General features: G+C 45.7%; 1 protein-coding gene across 1 annotated transcript in view; it reads left to right on the top strand.

Annotated features, from left to right (window-relative positions):
* Window positions 1–23994, top strand: part of MEGF9 (multiple EGF like domains 9) — a 117591-nt gene that overhangs the window by 41174 nt on the left and 52423 nt on the right. Inside the window, exon 2 of the mRNA XM_029062719.2 lies at window positions 21824–22025. Coding sequence (XP_028918552.1) covers window positions 21824–22025 — 202 coding nt within the window. The remainder of the gene's footprint in view (window positions 1–21823; window positions 22026–23994) is intronic.

Below are 23994 nucleotides of genomic sequence, written 5' to 3'. Positions count from 1 at the left end.
GCCTCCTGACCCCTTCCTTCCTGCCGGTGCTAGACCATGCTATGTGCCTATCCTGGCTGAAATCCTACATTCTCCAGATGGACGATTTCAGCATACTAATAATGATGCTATTTATTAAGAGCTTACTATGTGCCAAGAACTGTGCTAAGACCTGGCTTCTAAATAGGCCATTAAATTGGACCCAGCCCCTGTCCCACATGAAGCTCATGGCCGCAGTGGAAGGGAGAACAGAATCTTATCATCGTTTTATCCCAGAGAAGTTAAGTGACTTGCTCAAGGTCACGTAGTAGACAAGTGGTGAAGTTGGGCCTAGAATCAAGATCTCCTGACTCCCTTTAGGCTGTAAGCTCATTGTGTGCAAGGGACATGCCCATCAACTCTGTTATATTGTACTCTCCCAAGTGCTTAGTACAGTGCTCTGCGTGTAATAAGTGCTCAATAAATATGACTGAATACCAGTCCTGTGCACTTTCCACTAGGCTATACCTCTGCCTCCTGACATCTGTTGCTCCATTAGGGTCACTTGGTTCATGTTTTCAAGTGATTTGCATGGGCATACCACTAAGGTCCTAGTTCTCTGTCTTTAGCCCAACAGGAGGAAAGATTGGTTTCTTCTTAGCTTTGAGAGTGCTTCAGAAGCTGGTCCATCATTGCCCTCTATTTAAAGCTTCCACAATTCCGTAAAAATCTGTGTGTGAAATTGCATCCTAGAAAACCTAAGCAGCCTGCCTAGTCGAGTGCTTCTGGCCACTTCTTAAGCTTATAAGCGTTCTAGTTTTCTGACTGTTACTGCTTCAAACAAAAATAAATATCTGCCATTATTCATTTAGAAATGATCAGGGGATTTTACAGAGTCCTCCCATTTCTGGGCTAAAACAAATAGAATCTCTAGCAGAGAGCTTTCGTTCCCTTTCTGGAAAATTTCAGGCTTTAGAATAAATGGAGAAAAATCCAGAAGTTTGACTTGCTTTTCTCTTTCTTTCCAATATTTCAAGTTTTCTTGGTAGCAGGATTTTGATGAGAGACCATAAACTAAGTTGAATGCAAATTAAATACCCAAATAATAGTTTCCTAAAACAATGCACACATGAATTTCAAATTGAGGGATGAATTCTTGATCTTTGTTTTCCATTTCAGATTGGTAGAGCTTTATATGTGGGGAGAAAATACTGTATTGATCAACCAAGTTTTATGGGGTGGTATCCTGAGGGGCATAGGGAAATATAAATTGACTTGGAGAAAGTTGTGTTTGTGTTTGCACCTCATGGTAAAGTAAAAAATATGAGTTCCCATCAAAATGGGGAATATAATTGTGAGATCTAATATGGCCATGAGAGACAGACCCAGTGAGACAGTAGTACTTGTAATCATGATATTTTCATGATATTGATTGAGCATTTACTCTGTGCTGAACACTTTACTAAGTGTTTGGGAAAGGTCAATAGAAGATGATGGGATCCCTGTTCATGAGGAAGTTACAGTGCATCAGGGAAGGTTGAGATACAATGATTTACAAATATGAGGAAGAAGTGCAGACATCATAGCATATGTAAAATAGGTTCAAGAGCTCAATGAATGCAGCTGTGGTGGAAGTGTGCAGAGATGATAGAAGGATGTGACCTGGAGAGGAGAATAATGATTTGGAGAGAAAGGGTGGGATTTCAGCTGGGTTTTGAGATGAGCTAATAATGATTGTGGTATTTAGCATTGTATTAGGCCTGGTAAATTTGAAGGAGGGAGTTCTAGGCATGAAGGACATGAGCCAGAGGTCATGTTGGGGGAGAATTGAGAACAGGGCACTGTGAAAAAGTGAACTTAGGAGAGGAACTGAGAGTTTGAGCTGGGATGTAGACTGAGAAGAGAGTAGATAGGCAGGAGGGAGATAGCTGACTCTCTAGACTGTGTGCTCATTGTGGCCAGGGAACGTGTGTGCTTACTGTTATATTGTACTCTCCTAAGTGCTTAATACAGTGCTCTGCACACAGTAAGCACTCAATAAATACGATTGACTGACCGACAGAGGAATACCTTGAAGCCAATGGTTAGGAGTTTGATGGGATGATAAATAGGTAGCCAGTGAAGATGGTCGAGGAGCAGAAAGACTTGTGAAGAACAGTATTTTAGTACGATGTTCTGAGCAGCAGAATGATGTCTAAACTAGAGAGACTAGAGGTGGGAAGACTTTCAGCAAAGCAGCACTTTCGACAGCCAGCTTCAAACCTCACTGCTTCTCAGCCCTTGTGGGCAGGATGGAAGAGCTTTTCACCCCACTGAGCTAAAAGCCAGTGGAACATCCCACTGACTGAAGTTGAGCAGGATGGTGGGAGGTTGGCCGAGGGAAAGCAAGGTGTGGCAGGCCTGAGCAAACCTGTTACCTCGTTCTCTTAAACTAACATAATTTAATACCAGTACCCATTTTCATCAGTATTCTTGTTGTGGGCAGGGAACGTGTCTACCAACTCTGTGATGTGGTACTCTTCCAAGAGCTTAGTTATAGAGCTCTGTATATAGTATACACTATACACCATATATATACTATATATACTATATAAGTATATATAGTAAGAACACAACTAATCAGGAACTATGGTTGTTATAATCACATAGGTTGAAAATGGGTATCTAGAATCCACTCATTCTCTTTCTAAACAGCCTCCCTTCTGCACTAGGAACTTTTAAAAAAGGTGTTTAAGCACTTACTATGTGCCAGGCACTCTACTAAGCACTGGGGTAGATACAAGCTATTCAGGTTGGACACAGTCCATGTTCCATGTGGGACTTCACATAACTTCATCATCACTTTATAGATGAGGCAGTTAACTAGACTGCAAGCTTGTTGTGGGTGGGGAATTTGTCTGTTTATTGTTATATTGTACTTTCCCAATTGCTTAATACAGTGTTCTGCACACAGTAAGGGATCAATAAATATGATTGAATGAATAAATGAATAATTGAGGCACAGAGAAGTGAAGTGACTTGCCCAAGATTATGCAGCAGACAAGTGGGCAGGGCCGGAATTAGAACCCAGGTCCCTCTGTCTCCCAGACCAAAGCTCGATCCACTAGATTGTGCTGCTTCTCACTTGTCATATTATAGCTCAACTGCTGCATCTGTCTCCTTGCTGATCTCTCTGCTTCCAGTTTCTTCCTTCTCCAGTCCATACTTCACTCTGTTGCCATATCATGTTTTCTAAAATGTTGTTCTGGAAAGCAGGATGGTCTAGTAGAAAGATCCCAGGCCCAGGAGTTAGAGGACCTGGGCTCTAATTCCCACTCTGCCACTTGCCTGCTATGCGACCTCGGGCAAGTCATTTCACTTCCTTGTGCCTCAGTTTCCTCACCTGTAAAATGGGAATTCAGTACCTGTTCACCCTCCCCCTTAGACTGTGAGCCCCATATGGGACAGGGACTGGGTTTGCCCTGATTATCTTGTATGTCCCCCAGTGCCTAGTATAATGTTTAACACATAGTAAGTGCTTAACAAATATTATTATTATTATTATCATCATTATCCTTTTTATTATTATTGTCTCCCCACTCTTCTAAGATCTCCAGTGGTTGCCTATTCCTCTTCACATCAGAAACTTCTGATCATTGGCTTTAAGACATTCAGTCAGCTCTCTTCCTTCTAATTATTCACTCTTTCTCCCACCGCACCCTAGCTCCTACTCATCAATCCTCCCACATTAACCTAGGCACTCTCTCATTTTCATCATCATCAATGGTGTTTATTAAGTGCTTACTATGTGTAGACCACTGTACTAAACTCTTGGGAGAGTACAGTGCAATATAGTTGATAGACACATTCCCTGCCCGCAATGAGCTTAGAGTCCAGAGGGGGAGACAGACATTGATATAAGTAAATAATTTATAATATATAATTTAAATTTATGTACATAAGTCCTGTGGGGTTGAGGGCAGGGTGATTATCAAATGCCCAAAGGTCATAGATCCAAATGCATAAATAGGGAGAGGGAGCTGGAGAAAAGAGGTCTTAATTGGAGAAGACTTCTTGGAGGAGATGTGACCTTAATCCTGCTCTGAAGTTGGGGAGAGTGGTGATCTGGCATATATGGAGGGGGAAGGAGTTCCAGGCTAAGGGGAGAAAGTAGAAAAGGGGTTGGTGGCGAGAGAGACCTGATCAGAGCACAGTGAGAAAGCTGGTGTTTTCAAGTTTCTCACCTCTGATCTCTTGCTCAGATCAGCCTGGAACTCTCTCTGGCTTCCCAGCTAGCAGGATATCTTCAAAGTCCTTCTGAAATCACATCTCCTCCAGGAGGCCTTTCCTGATTGACTTTTAATCTCCCCACTTTATACAACCTCACAATTCTCCCCTCTCTTATACAAGCTCACAATTCCCACACCACTTATGCACTTAAGTATTCATACTCCTCCACAGCACTTATGTTTGTATCTTTACACTATTACTGCCTCTTCTCTGTAATTTCTTTTAGTGTCTGTCTCTCTGTTAGACTGTAGGTAAGACTGTACTAAGTGCTTGGAATGAACAAGTCGGCAACAGATAGAGACAGTCCCTGCCATTTGACGGGCTTACGGTCTAATCGGGGGAGACAGACAGACAAGAACAATGGCAATAAATAGAGTCGAGGGGAAGAACATCTCGTAAAAACAATGGCAACTAAATAGAATCAAGGCGATGTACATTTCATTAACAAAATAAATAGGGTAATGAAAATATATACAGTTGAGCGGACGAGTACAGTGCTGAGGGGATGGGAAGGGAGAGGGGGAGGAGCAGAGGGAAATGGGGGGAAAAGAGGGTTAAGCTGCAGTGAGGTGAAGGGGGGTGGTAGAGGGAGTAGAGGGAGAAGAGGAGCTCAGTCTGGGAAGGCCTCTTGGAGGAGGTGAGTTTTAAGTAGGGTTTTGAAGAGGGGAAGAGAATCAGTTTGGCGGAGGTGAGGAGAGAGGGCGTTCCAGGACCGCGGGAGGATGTGGCCCAGGGGTCGACGGCGGGATAGGCGAGACCGAGGGACGGTGAGGAGGAGGGCGGCAGAGGAGCGGAGCGTGCGGGGTGGGCGGTAGAAAGAGAGAAGGGAGGAGAGGTAGGAAGGGGCAAGGTGATGAAGGTGATGGAGAGCCTTGAAGCCTAGAGTGAGGAGTTTTTGTTTGGAGCGGAGGTTGATAGGCAGCCACTGGAGTTGTTTAAGAAGGGGAGTGACATGCCCAGATCGTTTCTGCAGGAAGATGAGCCGGGCAGCGGAGTGAAGAATAGACTGGAGCGGGGCGAGAGAGGAGGAAGGGAGATCAGAGAGAAGGCTGACACAGTAGTCTAGCCAGGATATAACGAGAGCCCGTCGCAGTAAGGTAGCCGTTTGGGTGGAGAGGAAAGGGCAGATCTTGGCGATATTGTAAAGGTGAAACCGGCAGGTCTTGGTAACGGATAGGATGTGTGGGGTGAACGAGAGAGACAAGTCAAGGATGACACTGAGATTGCGGGCCCGAGAGACGGGAAGGATGGTCGTGCCATCCACGGTGATAGGGAAGTCTGGGAGAGGACCGGGTTTGGGAGGGAAGATGAGGAGCTCAGTCTTGCTCATGTTGAGCTTTAGGTGGTGGGCTGACATCCAGGTGGAGATGCGAGCCTGAAGGGAGGGGGAGAGGACAGGGGCGGAGATGTAGATCTGCATGTCATCTGCGTAGAGATGGTAGTCAAAGCCGTGAGAGAGAATGAGTTCACCAAGGGAGTGAGTGTAAATGGAGAACAGAAGAGGGCCAAGAAATGACCCTTGAAGAGCTCCAACAGTTAAAGGATGGGAGGGGGAGGAGGCTCCAGCGAAGGAGACCGAGAATGACCGGCCAGAGAGATGAGAGGAGAACCAGGAGAGGACGGAGTCCGTGAAGCCAAGGTGAGATAAGGTATGGAGGAGGAGGGGATGGTCGACAGTGTCAAAGGCAGCAGAGAGGTCAAGGAGGATTAGAATGGAGTAGGAGCCATTGGATTTGGCAAGGAGGAGGTCATGGGTGACCTTAGAGAGAGCAGTCTCGGTAGAGTGGAGGGGACGGAAGCCAGATTGGAGGGGGTCCAGGAGAGAATGGGAGTTAAGGAATTCTAAGCAGCGATTGTAGACGACTCGTTCTAGGATTTTGGAAAGGAAGGGTAGTAGGGACATAGGGTGATAACTGGAGGGGGAAGTAGGGTCAAGAGTGGGTTTTTTTAGGATGGGGGAGACGTGGGCATGTTTGAAGGCAGAGGGGAAGGAGCCATTAGAGATTGAGTGGTTAAAAATAGAAGTTAAGGAAGGGTGGAGGGCAGGGGCGATGGTTTTAATAAGGTGAGAGGGAATGGGGTCCGAGGCGCAGGTGGAGGGGGTGGCACTTGCGAGGAGGGAGGAGATCTCCTCTGAGGATACTGCAGGGAAGGATGGGAAAGTAGGGGAGAGGGTTAGTGGGGGGGGGAGGGGTCACCTGTGGTGAGAAACATACATCAATTTCCTTATTTTCACTACTTCACTGTGCAGCAAGGGAAAAACTTTCTTGGTACTTAATGTTTAGGTGCTGCGTAATGAAGCTGGCTTCATTTAAAAAAAAAAAAGAAAAGTAGCAACTTATCAATTTTCAAAATTTTGGAAGGCCTGGCTTTCCTCAAAGAACTTGTCCACTTGGACCTTGCATCTCTTGACTTTTCTATGATTTGTGGCGCTACCCTGGAAGTTCATCATTGTGAAATGTAATTTGAGTATCAGTGTTAATCCAGAGCAAGACCCCTATAAAAATACAAAGCTCCTTGTTGATCATTCCTTTCTCCCTAAAATGAAGCTTTTCCAGGAGACCCTTACTGTAAACATACAAGGATGAAATATGGGCCTAATAAAATGTTCCTTTTGAAAGAAACCTTCTATGCACATAGGAAGTCTGGCCAGCAGCCAAAGTAATGTCATACAGACCTTTTCATCTTGTGATGTGGAGAAAGAAGTGAGAGTTTAATATCATCATGTTCTTTCTCTCTCTCCCCTCTCTCTCACTTTGGGTCTGTAGTCACAATTCCATCTGAAAACCAGGAAAGTGTGTTATTTTTGCAGTTTTTGCAGTTTTTCTCTAGGATTGCAAGAAAAGGAAGTTCTTTCTGGGATTTGGGATTCAGAGCCATAGAACTTTTCACACATTACCCTGATCTTTGAAGCAAAGCAGGCTTCTTTATGGTGTAGTTCGGGAAAGGAAATTGAAAACAATTCCATTTTGTAAGAAGGGGTGGGTAATCCTGAGCATTTTCCTCTTTTTCACCCCTCCCCACCTTCTTGCTTGGCTTTAGCTTGTCCTTAAACAATTAAAAAGCTGTGCAGGAGAGAGCTAAATCCTAGAACATGGGGAAAAGGAAAGCTTCCATCGATGTCTTTAAATAGCATTTTGAATCCTAGAACATCTGCAACTTGAATACAGTTATCAGATGGAGCGTTAATTCCCGCTTTCCCAATTTAATTACAAGACATTTTCAAGGCCCTTCCTGTTAGGCTTGGAAAAGCCTGCCCCAGTTCCATTGTGCCCCATTTTGGCCATGATGCTAGTTGAAGTGTCTGCCTAGTCCCCAACTTTTCCCCTGTGGCAAGGTTTAAGACCATAATCCAACAGAACCTCATTGTTCTAAGAGGGCAATTTGGGTTTTGGCTTCCTTGCAGTGCTTTCACAGTATTGGTATTGTGTGTACAGGGAATGGAAGGGTTTTGGCCTTCATTTTGACCCCTCACTGCTCTTTTAACCCAGATTCTCCCATGATTCCATCACTTAAGTAACTGCTTTTGAGTCAGATGATGATGATGATGGTATCTGTTAAGCACTTATATGCCAAGCACTTACTAAGTGCAGGGGTAAGTTTTAGATTGCCAGAATTGACCCCAGTCTCTGTCCCACATGGGACTATTAGTCTAACTAGGAGTGAGAACAGGTATTGAATCTCTGTTTTACAGATGAGGAAACTGAGGCACAGAGAAGTGAAATGACTTTCCCAAGGTCACATAGCAGGCAAGTAACAGAGCTGAGATTAGAACCCAAGTCCTCTGAATCCCCAGCCCAGGCTCTTTCCACTAAGCCATTCTGCTTCAGGCTAGAATAGTGTCCTGCTGAGCAGAGGTTCAGATCCAGTGGGGTCACTGAAGTATCCTGGGATGAAGCTGGGCATCTGGGGGTTTTATAGTGAGGGGTGTTTTTTATAATTGTATTTGTTAAAGCACATGCTAGGTGCCAGGCACTGTATTAAGCTCTGAGGTAGATACGAGCTGTTCAGGGTGAGCACAGCCCATGTCCCACATGGGGCTCACAGTCTTAGTCTCCATTTTACAGTCAATCAATCATATTTATTGAGAGCTTACTGTGGGCAGGGCACTGTAAAAAGCTCTTAATGCAGATGAGGTATTTGAGGCATAGAGAAGTGAAGTGACTTGCCCGAGGTCACACAGCAGCAGACAAGTGGTGGAGGCTGGATTAGAACCCAGGCCCTCTGACACCCAGCTCCATCCTCTGGCCAGAAGACCACACTGAGTCACTTGGACTGCTAGGCTTCACTTCAGGCGTGCAGCATGGCTATGTGGGTAGGGCACGGTCCTGGAAGTCAGAGGGACTTGGGTTCTTATCTTTTTAGACTGTGAGCCCGTTGTTGGGCAGGGATTGTCTCTATCTGTTGCCGAATTGTACATTAAAGGACTTAGTACAGAGGGATCTGCACACAGTAAGTGCTCAGTAAATACAATTGAATGAATGAACTTCACCTCAGTTCCCTCATCTGTAAAATGGGGATTAAGAGTGTGAGCCCCATCTGGGACAGGGACTCTATCCAACCTGATTAACTTGTTTCTACTCCAGCCTTTAGAGCAGTGCTTGGCACATAATAAGTGCTTCACAAGTAGCATATTATAATTATTATTATGGAACCCCAGTGGCCTGAGCTCCCTCACACCCTCCAACAGCAAACACAGCATGGCTTATTGAACCTGATGATCTCAAGGGGTAATTTAGATATTACTTCATGGAGGGAGGGCCTGGCAAGGTAGATCACCGTCTTGCTAACAACGTGGAGAAGAAACTGAGGCTCTGCATTTAGGTTCAGGAGCCTTTGCAGTCTGGCATCAGCACTTAGGTAAAGAAAACCAGACTGCCCACTCAACCTCTCTCGCTGTGGTCAGACAGCCAGAATAGTCGCTGGAGGGTGGGCCTCCATGCTCGGAGATAATTATGTTCAAGTTCCTTCAGTGGTATTCACTGAGCCCCTCTGTGTGCAGAGTATCATACTAAATGCTTGGAAGAGTGCAATGCAACAGAGGTGGTAGACACAATACCTTGCTCTCAAGGAGCTCACAATATAGTGGGGGAAGCAGACATTAAAATACTGTCCAGATAGGGGAAGCAGCTGCAGTTTGGGTGTATGTATACAAGTGCTGCTGGGTGTGGAACAAAGGGCTCAGGGGGTGCAGATCCAAGGGTATAGATGAGGCAGATGGCAGGGCCAACAGGGTGGGGACACAAAGGGTTAGTCAGGGAAAGGTACTCAGAAGAGATGTGATTTTAGAGGGGCTTTAAGGATGGAAAGGGTGACGGGCTGTAGGATATGTCAGTTCATTCCTCTAGACTGTAAGCTTGTTGCAGGCAGGGAATATGCCTTTTATAATACAGCACTGTCCCAAGTGCTTAGTTCAGCTCTCTGCATGTGAAAAGGGCTCAATAAATATGATTGATTGAGGCAGGAGGGAGGAAGGGTGTGGGCAAGAGGTACAGGGAAACGGGTAGAGGGAAGGGGTATAGGGCCTAGTGGATAGAGCCCAGACCTGGGTTCTAATCCCATCTTTGCCGGCTTGTCTGCTGTATGACCTAGGGCAAGTCACTTCACTTCTCTGTACCTCAGTTCCCTTATCTGTAAAATGGGGATTAAGACTGTGAGCCCATGTGGAACAGGGACTGTGTCCAACCTGACTAGCTTCCACATACCCCAGCGCTCAGTGCTTGACACATAGTAAGCGCTTAACAAATACCTTCATCATCATCATCCTCATCATCAAGGGGTCGGCAGCAAGATGGATGAAATCAAGGCACAGTGAGTAGGTGGGATTTAGAGGAGTTGAAATGTGCAGGCTGGGTTTTAGTGGGAAGTGAGTGAGGCTAAGTAGGGCAGGGAGGACTGATTGAAGCCTTCACTTCTCCATCTGTTTGTTCCTTCCTGGCATTTCCCCAATATGGAGAGGGTGCTGAAAGATGAGGGGGAAGGGCAGCTATGCTTATTGGGCAGATCCAGTGAGCATCTCAGCATTTCAGGCTGGCTGGTGATTAGCTTTCAAGTGTCCTCTTCATCCCTTCCCCTGTCCTTGGAAGTTGCCTGGCATTGCCATGCCATCCGGCCAGCTTGGACTCTTTGTGCGGCTTTGGTGGGTAAAAATCTCCTATGTTGGTATTTGTTAAGCGCTTACTATGTGCCGAGCACTGTTCTAAGCGCTGGGGTAGACATAGGAGAATCAGGTTGTCCCACGTGGGGCTCACAGTCTTAATCCCCATTTTACAGATGAGAGAACTGAGGCACAGAGAAGTTAAGTGACTTGCCCACAGTCACACAGCCGACAAGTGGCAGAGCTGGGATTCGAACTCATGAGCCCTGACTCCAAAGCCCGTGCTCTTTCCACTGAGCCACGCTGCTTGTGAAGCGGCCCCTTCTCTCCTTTCCGACCAGGGCTTCTCCCGGCTACCCCTGGGTGATCGCGTCCGCCTCAGCGCTGTCTCTCTTGGAAGGGGGCTTTAATAGGCATGGCATCTGGTTCCGCTTGGAAATGGGGTCAAAGACCATTTCATGCCCGGGTCACTCTACTCCATGATATATGGTGCTTTGAGTTCTTCCAGCTGTTCTGCTGCTTGCAGTTGAGCTGAGTCAACAGGAACCCTATGGAGGGTTGTAAATAAGAAACGTTGTCAGGCAGTGGACATATGTCTCTCTGGCTTCCTTTGGTCATTTCAGTGAGTTACGGTAGCAAGTGATTACTAAACGCCAAGCCCTGGGGTAGATGCAAATCTAATAGAGCAGACCCAGACCCCATCGCACCTGGGGACTCACAATCTAGGTGAAGGTAGATCAGTGGAAACAATGCTTTGAGGTGGACTGCAAACAATAACAAGTGGCAGAGCCCTCAAAGTAGAACAACCCTTTTTCAGAAGAGTAGAGAAGCAGTTCTTGGACGGGGGTGAGGGAGTTCTCAGCCACAGACTGAAGGCATACATCCCAGGTTTCCCAGGGTTGAGCTATAGTATTGGTATTTATTTGAACCCCCACTTGGTTGCCATGCAGTGTACTAAAAATAATTCTAAAAATAATTGTAGTATTTGTTAAGCCCTTACTATGTGTAAGCGTTGGGGTGGATGCAAACAAGTCGGGTTGGAAACAGTCCCTGTCCCACGTGGAGCTAACAGTCTTAATCCCCATTTTACAGATGCGGTAACTGAAGCACGGAGAGGTTAAGTGACTGGCCCAATGTCACACAGCAGCTATGTGGCAGAGCCAGAATTGGAACCCAGTTCCTCTGACTCCCAGACCCACACTCTAGCCATTAGGCCACACTATTTCTCAGCAGGCCCTTTTCACCAGGTCTTTTTCCTGGCCAGTGTAATTTGAGGACTCCTCCAGCTGTGCAGTCCAACTGCTGGAGAAGCTCCTGTTCCCGAGCTTCGCCCTGGATGGCTCCCCGACCTAGCTGGAGAGACCTAGGCAGTGGGACATGATGGATGGTGATCTGCCTTGGCTGCAATAAGATCCTCTCAGTGTAAAGTCGTGCATCATCACCTCTTTCTCGTCACGGCCCTTTTGGCTGCTTCAGAGAAGCAGCGTGGCTCAGTGGAAAGAGCACGGGCTTTGGAGTCAGAGTTCATGGGTTCGAATCCAGGCTCGGCCACTTGTCAGCTGTGTGACTTTGGGCGAGTCACTTCACTTCCCTGTGCCTCAGTTACCTCATCTGTAAAATGGGGATGAAGACTGTGAGCCCCATGTGGGACAACCTGATTCCCCTGTGTCTACCCCAGCGCTTAGAACAGTGCTTGGCACATAGTAAGCGCTTAACAAATACCAACAACAAAAAAAAAAAGAATGGCTTTTCCCCTATCAAAATGAGAAACACAGACAAACTTGATATGCCTCGTTATCAAGTCCCGGGTGACTAAATACCTTGATGGTGCTATATTTCCAACTATAATCGTGCATTTACAGAACATATATGAAAAGCTGCAGTGAAAGGCTCTGGGCCGAATGACCTCTCTTGGCCTTGTTCTGTTAAAGTCGAAGCGCCATCCAGCTTGAAGACGTTTACAGCTCCTTAGATAAGCGTTCCTTTTAATGGAGGAAAAATTTGTCTGGGGAAAACATACACTCTGGCAAGTCTCCTCCTCTGTAGATCGTAGTGATTGGAAAGTGTCTGATATGGCACGGCAGAGATTAGAAACCCCAAAGCTGGGAGATCTAGTTCTAGCTTTCTAGTTCATTTTGCCATGAGGTTTTAGGAGAGTTAGGGAACAACTCCATGCTTCAGTTGATTCATCAGCCTTTTGACAATCTCCTTGTGAGCAGGGATCGTGTCTATGAACTCCAGTGTACTTTTCCCAAGCGCCTGCAGTGTTTGGCACACAGTCCACGCTCAATAAATATCAAGCTGTTTGAGCACAAACACTGTGAAGGGGAAGGCAATAATCGGGAGCTTGATTCTGTTCAGTGGCTGACTGACCGGTACAGAATTGCCAAACTGCGAGCGTGCTGCAGTCTATGCGCCTACCCATGAGCCGGCACTCACCTTGGCGGCTCTCTGAGTATTCTGGGCCTAGCTGGGGTAGGGAAGGCCTGCAGACCCCTCTGAGAGGAGCTGGTGTGGGCATTCCCTGTTTTAGAGAATGTTTCCGGTCACCCCCGCCCCAGTTACTGTGCCATTTACCCTTGGGAATTTCTACAGGTCTGACATCAATCAATCAATGGTATATTTTGAGCATTTATTATGTGCAGAGTACTGTAAAAAATGCTTGGGAGAGTACAGTATAAATGGAATTAGCAGTCATGTTTCTTGCCCATAACGAGCTTACAGTCTTAAAGGGGTGACTGACGTTAATATGAATGAATAAGTAATTTATAATATTGATTTTAAAATATATGCTTTAATGCTATGGGATTGGGAAGCAGCATGGCTCAGTGGAAAGAGCACGGGCTTGGGAGTCAGAGGTCATGGGTTCGAATCCCCACTCTGCCACTTGTCAGCTGTGGGTTTGTGGGCAAGTCACTTAACTTCTCTGTGCCTCAGTTAGCTCATATGTAAAATGGGGATTAATAGTAATGTTGAGCCTCACGTGAGACAACCTGATTACCCTGTATCTACCCCAGCGCTTAGAACAATGCTCTGCACATAGTAAGCACTTAACAAATGCCAAGATTATTATTATCACTATTGAGGTCGGAAAATATCAAATCACCGAAGGTCACAGATCCAAGTGCTTAGACGACACAGAAGGGAGAGCAAGCTGGGACAAAGAGAACTTAATTGGGTAAGACCTCTTGGAGAAGATGTGACCTTAATGCTTTGAAGGTGGAGAGAGTGGTGGTCTGGCATATATGGATTGGGGGAGGGAGTTCCAGACTATGGGGAGGATGTGGGAAAGGAGTTGGAAGTGAGATAGATGAGATCGGGGCACAGTGTGTAAGCTGGTGCTGGAGGAGCGGAGTGTGCAGCCTGGGCTGTAGTAGAGTAAGATAGGATGGGATGAGCTGATTGAGTGCTTTAAAACCAATGGTAAAGAGTTTTTATTTGATGCGGAGGTGAATGGGCAGCAATTGAATGTTCTTGAGGAGTGGGGAGACATGGACTGAACATTTTTGTTGAAAAATTACCTGGGCAGCAGAGGAGAAGCAGAACTGATCTCACTGGGAGTCCAGCGCAGAGGCAGATGCAGTAGTCAAGGCAGACTAGGATAAGTAGCGTGGCTTAGTGGAAAGAGCATGGGCTTCGGAGTCAGAGGACATGGGTTTTAATCCTGGCTCTGCCACTTGTCTGCTGTGTGACTCTGGGCAAATCACTTAACTTCTCTGTGCCTCGGTTACCTCATCTGTAAAACAGGGATTAAGATTTATGAGCCCCACATGGGACAACCTGATTAACTTGCATCTACCCCAGTGCTTACCATAATTATTAATTATAATTATTACTATTATTATTGTTATTAGTGCTTGGATCAGTGTGGTTACATTTTGGATGGGAAGGAACAGATGGATTTAATGATGTTGTGAAGGTAGAACAAACAGGATTTATTGACAGACTGAATCAAGTCTGAGTCAAGGACAACACCAAAATTATGGGGCTTGTGAGATAGGGAATATAGTGGTGTTGTCTACAGGGATGGGAAAGACAGAGAGAGAACATGATTTGGGTGGGAAGATAAAGGAGTTCAGTTTTGGACATGTTTAGTTTAAGGTGTCGGCAGGACATCTAGGTAGAGACAGGAAATGCCTAGGGCACCCTGAACCACTGCAGGGACTCTGTATCATAGACCACCAATTTTTTTGCCCAAAGTAGCTGAGCACTAGGAGTGCTGAAAGGAATGGTCCAATTGGGGCAGCTCTGGGTAGCAAGGTCACCGACGGGTTGCCATGTTTAGAGCAAGCATTTAGCATCCTCCCTAAGCCTGATGATAGACATCGCCAGGATTTGGCTTAACCTTTGGCTGGACAATCAAGGAGTATTAGCTCAAAATGCTCCTAAGGAGAAGACTGATAAGAGTACCTACTTTCAGAGTGGTTGTAAAGCATGAAGAAGAAAAATTTGGGTGTGTAGACAACCACAGATGTGGATGTCAATCTTCTGTTCTGGATTTCCACCATCTGCAAGGGTTGCCTGTGAATTGCAGTGCAACTGTCACTCTCAGAGAAATTATCCATCATCTTACCGGCATCCTTGTGGTGCTCAAAGTAGTGGAGGCTATGTGAATGTATAGCCCTTGGTGGAAGGCCACCCTCTGCCCTCAACAAAACAATGTAGTTGCAGTAAGGTTCATTTTAGCCATCCAACCCATTCCTGCCCCTCATTTCCCCAAGTAGGCTCCCTACATGTTCAGAAACCGCTATTGAAATAAAATAGCTAAGGCAGTTCTGTGCTGTGACAGGTTTATCAGTGCTTTTCTGGAAAGAAGAAAGTTTGGAAGCATTTAAAGCGGCTAATCTGAAGTCACCCTTTGGGACATAGCTTCAGTTTCCTGGATGGAATAATGTTGGCATAATGGAATGAAATACTCAGTCCGATTATAGGCCCATTAGCCTTAGGTCTTTCAGTTGGGCTAAGTCTTGCCAGTTCACCAAGTCTTAACATGGGATTGAATTGGTTTAGCCGGGCCAGGAAGTAAATCCATCTGGTTTCAGAGTAGTGATGGTATTTATCGAATGCCTCCTGAATGCAATACACTGTACTGTGGACTTGGGAAGTATAACAGAAGTGTAAAAAACATTTCCTTCCCTCCAAAAACTTATACTCTAATGGGGGAGATAGATATTTGTCACGTTCACAAGCAAGTGATAACTGAATAAATCAAATTGAATGTATGAATGTGCATTGTGTATACAATTACAGAGGACAGACACAGATTCGTAAGTGCAAGAGGCAGCTAAAGGGTGATGAGAAGCAGCATGCCCTAGTGGATAGGACATGGTCCTCAGAGTCAGAAGGATCTGGGTTCTAACCCTGACTTCCTCACTTATCTGTTGTGTGACCTTGGGCAAGTCACTTAGCCTCTCTGTGCCTCAGTTACCTCATCTGTAAAATGGGGATTAAGACTATGAGCCCCTTGTGGGACATGGACTGTGTCCAACTGGATTAACTTGTATCTACCCCAGCACTTAGTACAGTGCCTGGCGCCAAGTAAGTGCTTAACAAATACCGTAAAAAATGGGGGTACTGATCATTTGTCCAGAAAGTATTGTTGAAGAAGCTGAGATTTAAGGAGGGCTTGGACAATAGGGAGGGTGGTGGCAGGTTTGGAGGGGAATTCCGAGCTCTGGGGACAATCTGAGCAAGGGGTCAGAGATTGGCAAGAGGAAAGTGGGGTACTAAAAAGTGGTTGGCATGGGAGGAGCAAAGAGTGCAAGCAGAGGAGGAAAGCAGATAAGATGGAGAGAACCCTGAATCCACTGAACCATCAAGTGACTCAGAATTCTGTTCTACCTTGGCTGGGGAAAGAAGTAATCATGAAATTTCCTTTGGCAGGTTTTCAGGCCAGCAAATCTGTTTGTTTACTGCAAAACTACAAGCCACATCCACCCCCACCCCCTAAAAGATAAGGATCTGAAAATTTGCAGGTTTATCAAGGAGACATCATGGCCCACTGTTTCAAACAGAATTTCATGGCCAGGTGTTTCAAACACTTAGTTATGTGCTCTGCACACAATAAATGCTCAATAAATGCTATGGATTGATTTGGTAATAGTAATCCAAATTGTGGAAGGAAGGTTGATGGATAATCTCTAAACTCATTTTGGGCAGGGAGTGTGTCTGTTACATTGTTCTATAGTACTCTCCAAAGCGATTAGTAGAGTGCTGTGCACCCAGTAAGTGCTCAGTAAATATGATCGCTTAATTGATAGCTAGGGCACAGCCTGGAAAGTGACATGGGCCTCTGATTGGCCTTGCAACCTCCCACAGGTTCAGTAACAGCCTTGAAATCAACGGTGGTATTGATTGAGCTTCTACTGTTTACAGAGCCCCATATTATGTGCTTGGGAACAGAGAAGCCAGAGAGACCTGGCCTCTGCCCTCGAGGACCTGACCGTTCAACAGGGGAGACCAGCAGACGCGGACGATCAAATAAAAATCATTTCAAGGGCTCAATGCCAGCAGTTAATCTGGCATTCATACTTTCTCCCCCTGGGAGAAGGTTGAGTTCTGGTGCAGGGGGTGGGGAGGCCTTCACCACTCTCCCAGCAACCCACCGCCCTCAGCAGGTTAGGAACCCCTTGAGAATTAGGAACTAAGTCTCATTGTTGCTTCCTGGTGTTCTGGGCCAGGGCTTGTACAGTGGGTTGCCTCCGCAAGGCCTCAGAAATACCAGTGAGCAACTGAACGAGAGTCCAGGACTCCAGGACTGATGCCTGGAGTTGGGAACCCTGGTATGATTTGTTCTGGTTTGGCAAATTGAACTTTGAATCTTGACTATCTTAGGGCAGGAAGAAACCTTATTTTAAAGGTAGCTCTGTGAAGCTACAATCGATCAGTCAGTGATTGGTATTTAATGAGTGCCTACTCTGCAGAGCACTGTACTAAGCACTTGGGAGAATACAGTACAACAGAGTTGGTAAATGCTATCCCTGCCCACAAGGAGCTTGCAATCTAGAGGGAGAGACAGATATTAAAATACATTAAGGATATGTCCATAAGTGCTGTGGGAATGAGGGTGAGGTGAATAACAAGTGCTTAAAGGGAACAGATCCAAGTGCATATGTCACGCAGAAGGGAGAAGGAAGTAGGGGAAATGAGGGTTTAGTAGGGGAAGGCCTCTTGGAGGAGATGTGATTACAGATTACAGCTATCTTCCCCCAGTTATTTGGAAGAGAGTGATCAAAGGCAGCATCTTTTTTCAAATTGTAATTGTATGCCATTAAAGATTCATTAGTGAAATGCCCCCCACATATATTACTTATGCCTTGTAGAGGATGGTTTTCTCTCTACCCATTAAGCTTGCAACCACTGATTGCTGACCCGTGGGTTTTTTTTTTTTTATGGGGTTTAAGGGTTTACTAAGTGCTGGGGTAGATACAAGCTAATCGGGTTGGTCCCTGTCCCACATGGGGCTTACACTCTTATCCCATTTTACAGATGAGGTAACTGAGGCACAGAGAAGCTAAGTGACTTGTGCAAAGTCCCCCAGCAGACAAGTGGAAGAACCGGGATTAGAATTTAGGACCTTTTGATTCCTAGGCCCGTGCTTTATGGACGAGGCCACGCTGCTTCTCACTTACTGGTTGTGGGCAGTCTTAGCATTTCAGAAATGTCTGTAGGGCTTTATGGGAAACTGCTGCAGGATGTTGCCAAGTAAATACTTCTGCAAATGTTTGGGTGACTCTGAATGTCCAAATGTTTATATGAATTTGCATCAGGAACACCCCCACTCTCCCCTCCTCCATGAAACCTTCCCAGATTGAAACTCTCTCCCAGCACCAGATATTCCCATCACTCTAATTCCCTTTTTATGTAGGTGGGATTGTTTCTTTTGAGTTCTTCTCAATCCTTTTTAAATGTTTCTATAGTTTGTATTTTATGTGTTCTTTGTTACCTTTGAATATATTCATTCCTATCCTAATTAGACTGTAAACTTCTGGAGAGCAAGGACTGTGTGGTCTACTGTCTCTGTAATTCCCACAAAGACTAATCCAGTGTTCTGCACTGTATATACCACTTGACACACTTGAAATAATAACTCTCTGAAGCCTAAAGTTGACTTTTACTAGAAGGATAAAAGCAAACACTTTCAAGATGGAAAGAAAATCAGCAAAACCAATACTTTCAGTGAAAGAAATGTATGGTCTGACTGTTCAGATGTATGGAAAAGAAATTTTTATTTCAAAATCAAATGTATTTAGATGATGTTCTCCAGCCTTATGGTGTTAAACATTAGTTCAATGTGAACCCAAGAACTAGCTTGCCATAGGCATTTCTGCTCATTGTGCAATAGATCTCAAGTATTAAATATTCACAATTTCATCTTGATCCTGAAAATACAGAAAAATCTCAACTGATACACATTTGCTTTCTTGGAAGACAGGTGTAAGTGAGAAATTGTCTTGAATCATTGAATCAGTGGGAAAATTGAGTGTTAGGTTTTGGGCCTCAGATTTTTCTTTTCACCATTAAGAAGAAAATTTTGCAATTTCAGACAGAGCTTACATTTAAAAATAACCAATAGTCTATCGTGAGTAATTCTGTTGTTTCTTTGTGTTCATGTACTACTCTGTCCCTGGATTTTTGCCTTTCGGTGTTTGTGTGTGCATTTAAGAGCATGCGTTTGGGTTTAATATGCTAAACTTAGCTTCACCACTACCTCTGACTTCCTCTTTAAATAGGGGTGGAACACGAACACCACCAACCCAAGTCAGGGTGACAGGACACTGCTGGTAGATTTCCATTAGTGGAGCAAAGATGTTGTTTTCACGCCCCACTCTTTCGCTTGGGCTCCTAGCCTTCATCATCAGTGGTATTTACTGAGCACTTACTATGTGCTAGAGCATTGTACTGAGGAACTGGGAAAGTATCCCAAATCTCCAACGAGAACTGAGTGTTTCCGGGCAGGGCTGAAAAGACCCCCAAATTTGCGTACCTGGCCCATTAACTCTTTAAAGCCTACTTGCTCCTCCCAAGCCCCCTCCCACCCCAGCCTGAAAGAACTTTGCCCCACGCTCAAAATGAAATGCTGTCAATTGTGGATGAGAGGGAAACAGGAAAGAGACCCCTCCCCCATTCCTGGCCTTTAGCTTTCTTCCCCCATCAGCCTCTGCTGTTACATGGTTCCCATCTGGAATAATGCCATTTAGGATTTGGCTAGCTTCAGTGGAAAGCCAAAGCTTCCCATGACACCTTACACCAAACCTGCTTTCCTCTGGTGAAGGAAGGAGGAAGCGGAATCATGAGCACGTAGAAACTGAGATTTGTTTAGGGAAGCCCCAGGTTCCTCAAAGTGATGGGCATAAGTACCAGCAGTGTTTTGTTGCAGTCATGTCGGGTAGGTGTCGTTGTAATGGTTTTAGTTACGCACCTCCTGCGTAAGGTTAAGGTTAAGAATTGGACACTGATCTTTAATCATTAGTATTTATTGAGCGTTTGCTGGGTGCAGAGCACTGTACTAAGCTTTTGGGAGAGGATGGTGCAGTTGTTAGACCCAGTTGCTGATCTCAAGGAGCTTGCTGCCTAATGAAGGGGTTCATGATCTAAGAATAAAGTTGTGTTAGGGGATTGGGGGCAAGCACATAAGGAGAGAAGAAACAATAAAGACACTAAAATAATGCAAGACTAAGACAAGGATAGATACACAACATAACAAAAAGAGCAATTAGGGTAGTGTGGCCAGGAGGACAGAGTTCCGGTCTTGCCATGGCTCAGAGTCCAAAAGGCCCAGATGAAGTCACAGTGAGTGCTAATCATAATAATAATAATGGTGGTATTTGTTAAGCACTTTCTATGTTTCAGGCACTGTACTAAGCTCTGGGGTGGTTACAAGCAAATTGGGTTGGACACAGTCCCTAGCCATGGGGGTCCCATGATCTCAATCCCCATTTTACAGATGAGGTAACTGAGGCACAGACAAGTGAAGTGACTTGCCCGAGGCCACACAACAGACAAATGGCAGAGCCAGGATTAGAACCCATGACTTTCTTGTTCCCTGATCCGTGGTCTATCCACTCTGCCACGTTGTTTCTCATACCGCTTCAACAGCTTCCACAGCTCCTGCTCATGGCCAGAGTTTTGCAGAAGCCTCCCCCTGCTGCCGGCCTGAAACTTTGCTTTATACAAGGTGCCACGCTGTATTGGGGTGAACAGACGTGGAGAGATATGCAGATCGATCAAATGTATTTATTGAGTTTTTACTATATGCAGAGCACCATACTAAACACTTGGGAGAGTACAATACAACACCGTTAGCAGTCACGTTGCCTGCCCATAACAAGCTTACAGTCTAGAAGGACATGTATGCACATAGGCCATTTAAAAAAAAAAAGTGAAGTGGCCGTGAATGAATATGGCAAGGGGATATTATCAATATTATTAATCCAGCTCCTAAAGGAATCTCCTTCCAGGGCCAGAACTTCAGAACCTGCAGGTGTGTGTCTCTCAGTTCCCTGAGTTCAAGACGCAGATCTCCCAAGGAGACTCCCAGACTTGTATTATACTCTAAGTGCTTAGTACAGGGTCCTCCGCACAGGAATTGCTCAGAAACACCACCGATGGATCGATTGATATACGAGGCATAATTGCACATCCCTGGCTGTAACGTCAAACTCATGTGACTAGACGCATTTGCGCATATTTGTGTGTCCATACATGTTTGTGTTCATTCACAAACTATTAAAGAAACAACAAAGACTAGAAGCTTCAAGGGGTCTGGTCCCAGCTCTGGCACTAACTTACTGAGAATCACTGTAGTTCACCTCCCTGTGCCGAAGCTTCTGCAGCTCTACAGTGAGGTTATTTAAGATTTAATGGGTGTTCAGCAACGGAACCGTACCAAGTGCTGTCCACAATCTGTAGATTAATCCCGGTTCTGCCCTTAGGAGCCTTCATTCCATGGAAATAGACCGTGTAGAGTGATAGCCAGAGAGACTGAGATCGATCGATCAATCAGTGGTATTAACTGAGTGCTTACTGTGGGCAGTGCAGCAATAGAGTTGGTAGACACATTTCCTCTCCACAATGAGCCGATTGTAAACTCCTGGACGGCAGAGGCCCTGTTTTATTTTTCATAGTTCTCTACAGAATCTGATACACTGTTCTGCCCCAAAGACACTGATGATTTTGTTGCAGAGGAGATTTGGGGGTTGGGAAGAGGGAAGAGATTGCAGGGGCAGAGTTAATACTCTGCGCTTAGTGAAACAGCCACATGGAAAGGTGCTAGCTGTTACGGTGAAGCATCAGATCCTTGCTTTTGAATGACAGTTTTTATTTTAATGGTAATTAAGCGCTTACTATGCTCCGGGCACTGTCTTCAGCACTGGGGTAGTTACAAGCAAATCAGGTCGGACACAGTCCAGGTCTCCAGAGGGGCTCGTGGTCTTAAACCTCATTTTACAGTTGTAACTGAAGCACACCCCCTCAACCTTTTTTTTCTTTCCTTCGCAGAGTTCATGTGCAACTGCAGCCTTGTCGGAAGCCTGAATGTGACTCAGTGTAACCAAACCACAGGACAGTGTACGTGTCACCAGGGCTACACGGGGCTGCACTGCGAAACCTGTGAGGAGGAGTTTTACCGGGACCAGCCCCAGGGGCACTGTCTGCCTTGCAACTGCAGCTCCCAGGGAGCTGTCAGTTCCCTCTGCAGCAGGTAAGCACAAGGACCTGGACACCAAGATGGCTGAATCCACATTTCTTCCTCAAGCCCTCTTTAAAGCATCATTTGAAAGAAAGTTGCTTCAAGACTGACCATTCCCAAGTTTCCCTCCCAGTGGGAACAAGAGCTTCCTTGTTGGGAAGCAGGGTGACCTAGTGGACAGAGCACAGGCCTGGAAGTCAGAAGGCCCCAGGTTCTAATCCTGGCTCTTTTGCTGTTTGACCTTGGGCAAGGCCACTTCACTCCTCTGAGCCTCACTTCACTCATCTGTAAAATGGGGATTTAGAGTGTGAGCCCCATGTGGGACATGAATTGGGTACAACCCGATTAGTTTGTATCTACCCCAGTGTTTAGTACAGTATCTGGCACATAGTAAGTGCTTAACAAATGCCATTTAAAAAAAAAGCTGCCTCTGAACCCAATTCACTTGAAAGTGCACTCCATTCTCTGGGCTAGCATCGGGGGAGGATAACCCAGTACTAATTCCTATTTTCCTTTGGAACCCACATTTGAATGTAATTCAGTATTCATCAATTGGTGGTATTTATTGAGAACTTACTGTGTCCTCAATTCAATATAACAGTAAAACCGAGTTGGTAGACTTGTTCCTTGCCCTCAGGAGTTTACAGGGCAGATGGGGAGACACACATTAATATAAATAAATGAATTACAAATATGTACATAAATGCTTTGGGAATGAGGGTGGGATGACTACCAAGTGCATAAAAAGTAAAAATCCAAGTGCACAGGTGATGCAGAAGGGAGAGAGAGTCAAGGAAATGTGGGCTTAATTGGGGAATGCCCCTGGGAAGAGATGTGACCTCAGTAAGGCCATGAAGGTGGGGAGAGTAGTGATCTAGTGTATATGGAGGGGAAGGGAGTTCCAGGCCAGAGGGAGGATGTGGGCAAAGTGTCCTAAACAGGATTATTTGGTTCTTCCCACCTAACTTACAGTGTTGGCCCAATTCATCTTAGAGTGGTCAGGACCTGGATCCTTCCTCCCATTGATATCCCAGGATGAGATGGGAGGATTTTCCTGTGGAAGGACTGAGAGCAAGGCTCGAGACCCGCAGGAATGGGCCTGGCTTTCCAACTGGGGAAGTGGAACCTTGTGGCCAAAGGAGGATAGTGAGGTAGAGGGACTGTGTGTTTCTTTGGCTGACATTGTTTAACACCCACCCACAGAGAGGGAACCCTGCACGCGATGCAGGCCAAGGAGCAGATGGTTAGAGGGAAAATAGAGTTAAGCATGGCACTCTCCCTGTCATTTATCTTTCTGCTTCTCTCACAGGGCCCCACGCCTTACACCACCTAACAGGTGGAGCTAGGGAGAGTGGGAGAGGTTCAGGGCACACAGTCTCATGTGCCCTGTCTCAATCACTCTCTACATCAGATGGTTTCTTTTATAATTATGATATTTGTTAAGTGCTTACTCTGTGCAAGGCACTGTACTAAGCACTGGGGTGGATACAAGCAAATTGGGTTGATACAGTCCCTGTCCCCTTGGTGCTCACAGTCTCAATCCCCATTTTACAGGTGAGGTAACTGAGGCACAAAGAAGTGAAGTGACTTGCCCATGGTCACACAGCAGACAATTGGCAGAGCTGGGATTAAAACCCATGACCTTCTGAGTCCCTGGCCCGTGTTCTATCCACTATGCCATGCTGCTTCTCTTTTGAAAGGGTAATACCCCGTAACAGTTGCTTCTTTGTCATCTTGCTCTTTTTTTCCCTCTCTCTGCCCTGCTGTGGCATTTTTGTTGTTAGCCGTGCTCTTGGGATTTCTTTTGTTGGGAATGTGGTTTGGCCGGTGGGAGGGGGCGTTCAGGTTCGTTCTCCTTCAGCTGTGTGTGGGACGCTTCTCTCGTGGGTTTCTTATCTGTGTTATTGTCCTCCCACTACGTGACGGCACCTCACCAAGCCTACATGGCAGGGGAGGGGGATTGGTATAGAGGGAGCTGTAT

This window comes from Ornithorhynchus anatinus, chromosome 4 (genome assembly GCF_004115215.2).
Source record: "Ornithorhynchus anatinus isolate Pmale09 chromosome 4, mOrnAna1.pri.v4, whole genome shotgun sequence".
In the NCBI taxonomy this organism is placed as follows: Eukaryota; Metazoa; Chordata; class Mammalia; order Monotremata; family Ornithorhynchidae; genus Ornithorhynchus; species Ornithorhynchus anatinus.
Note: the sequence above shows the minus strand (reverse complement) of the source record. Positions and strands in the feature narration are given on the sequence as shown.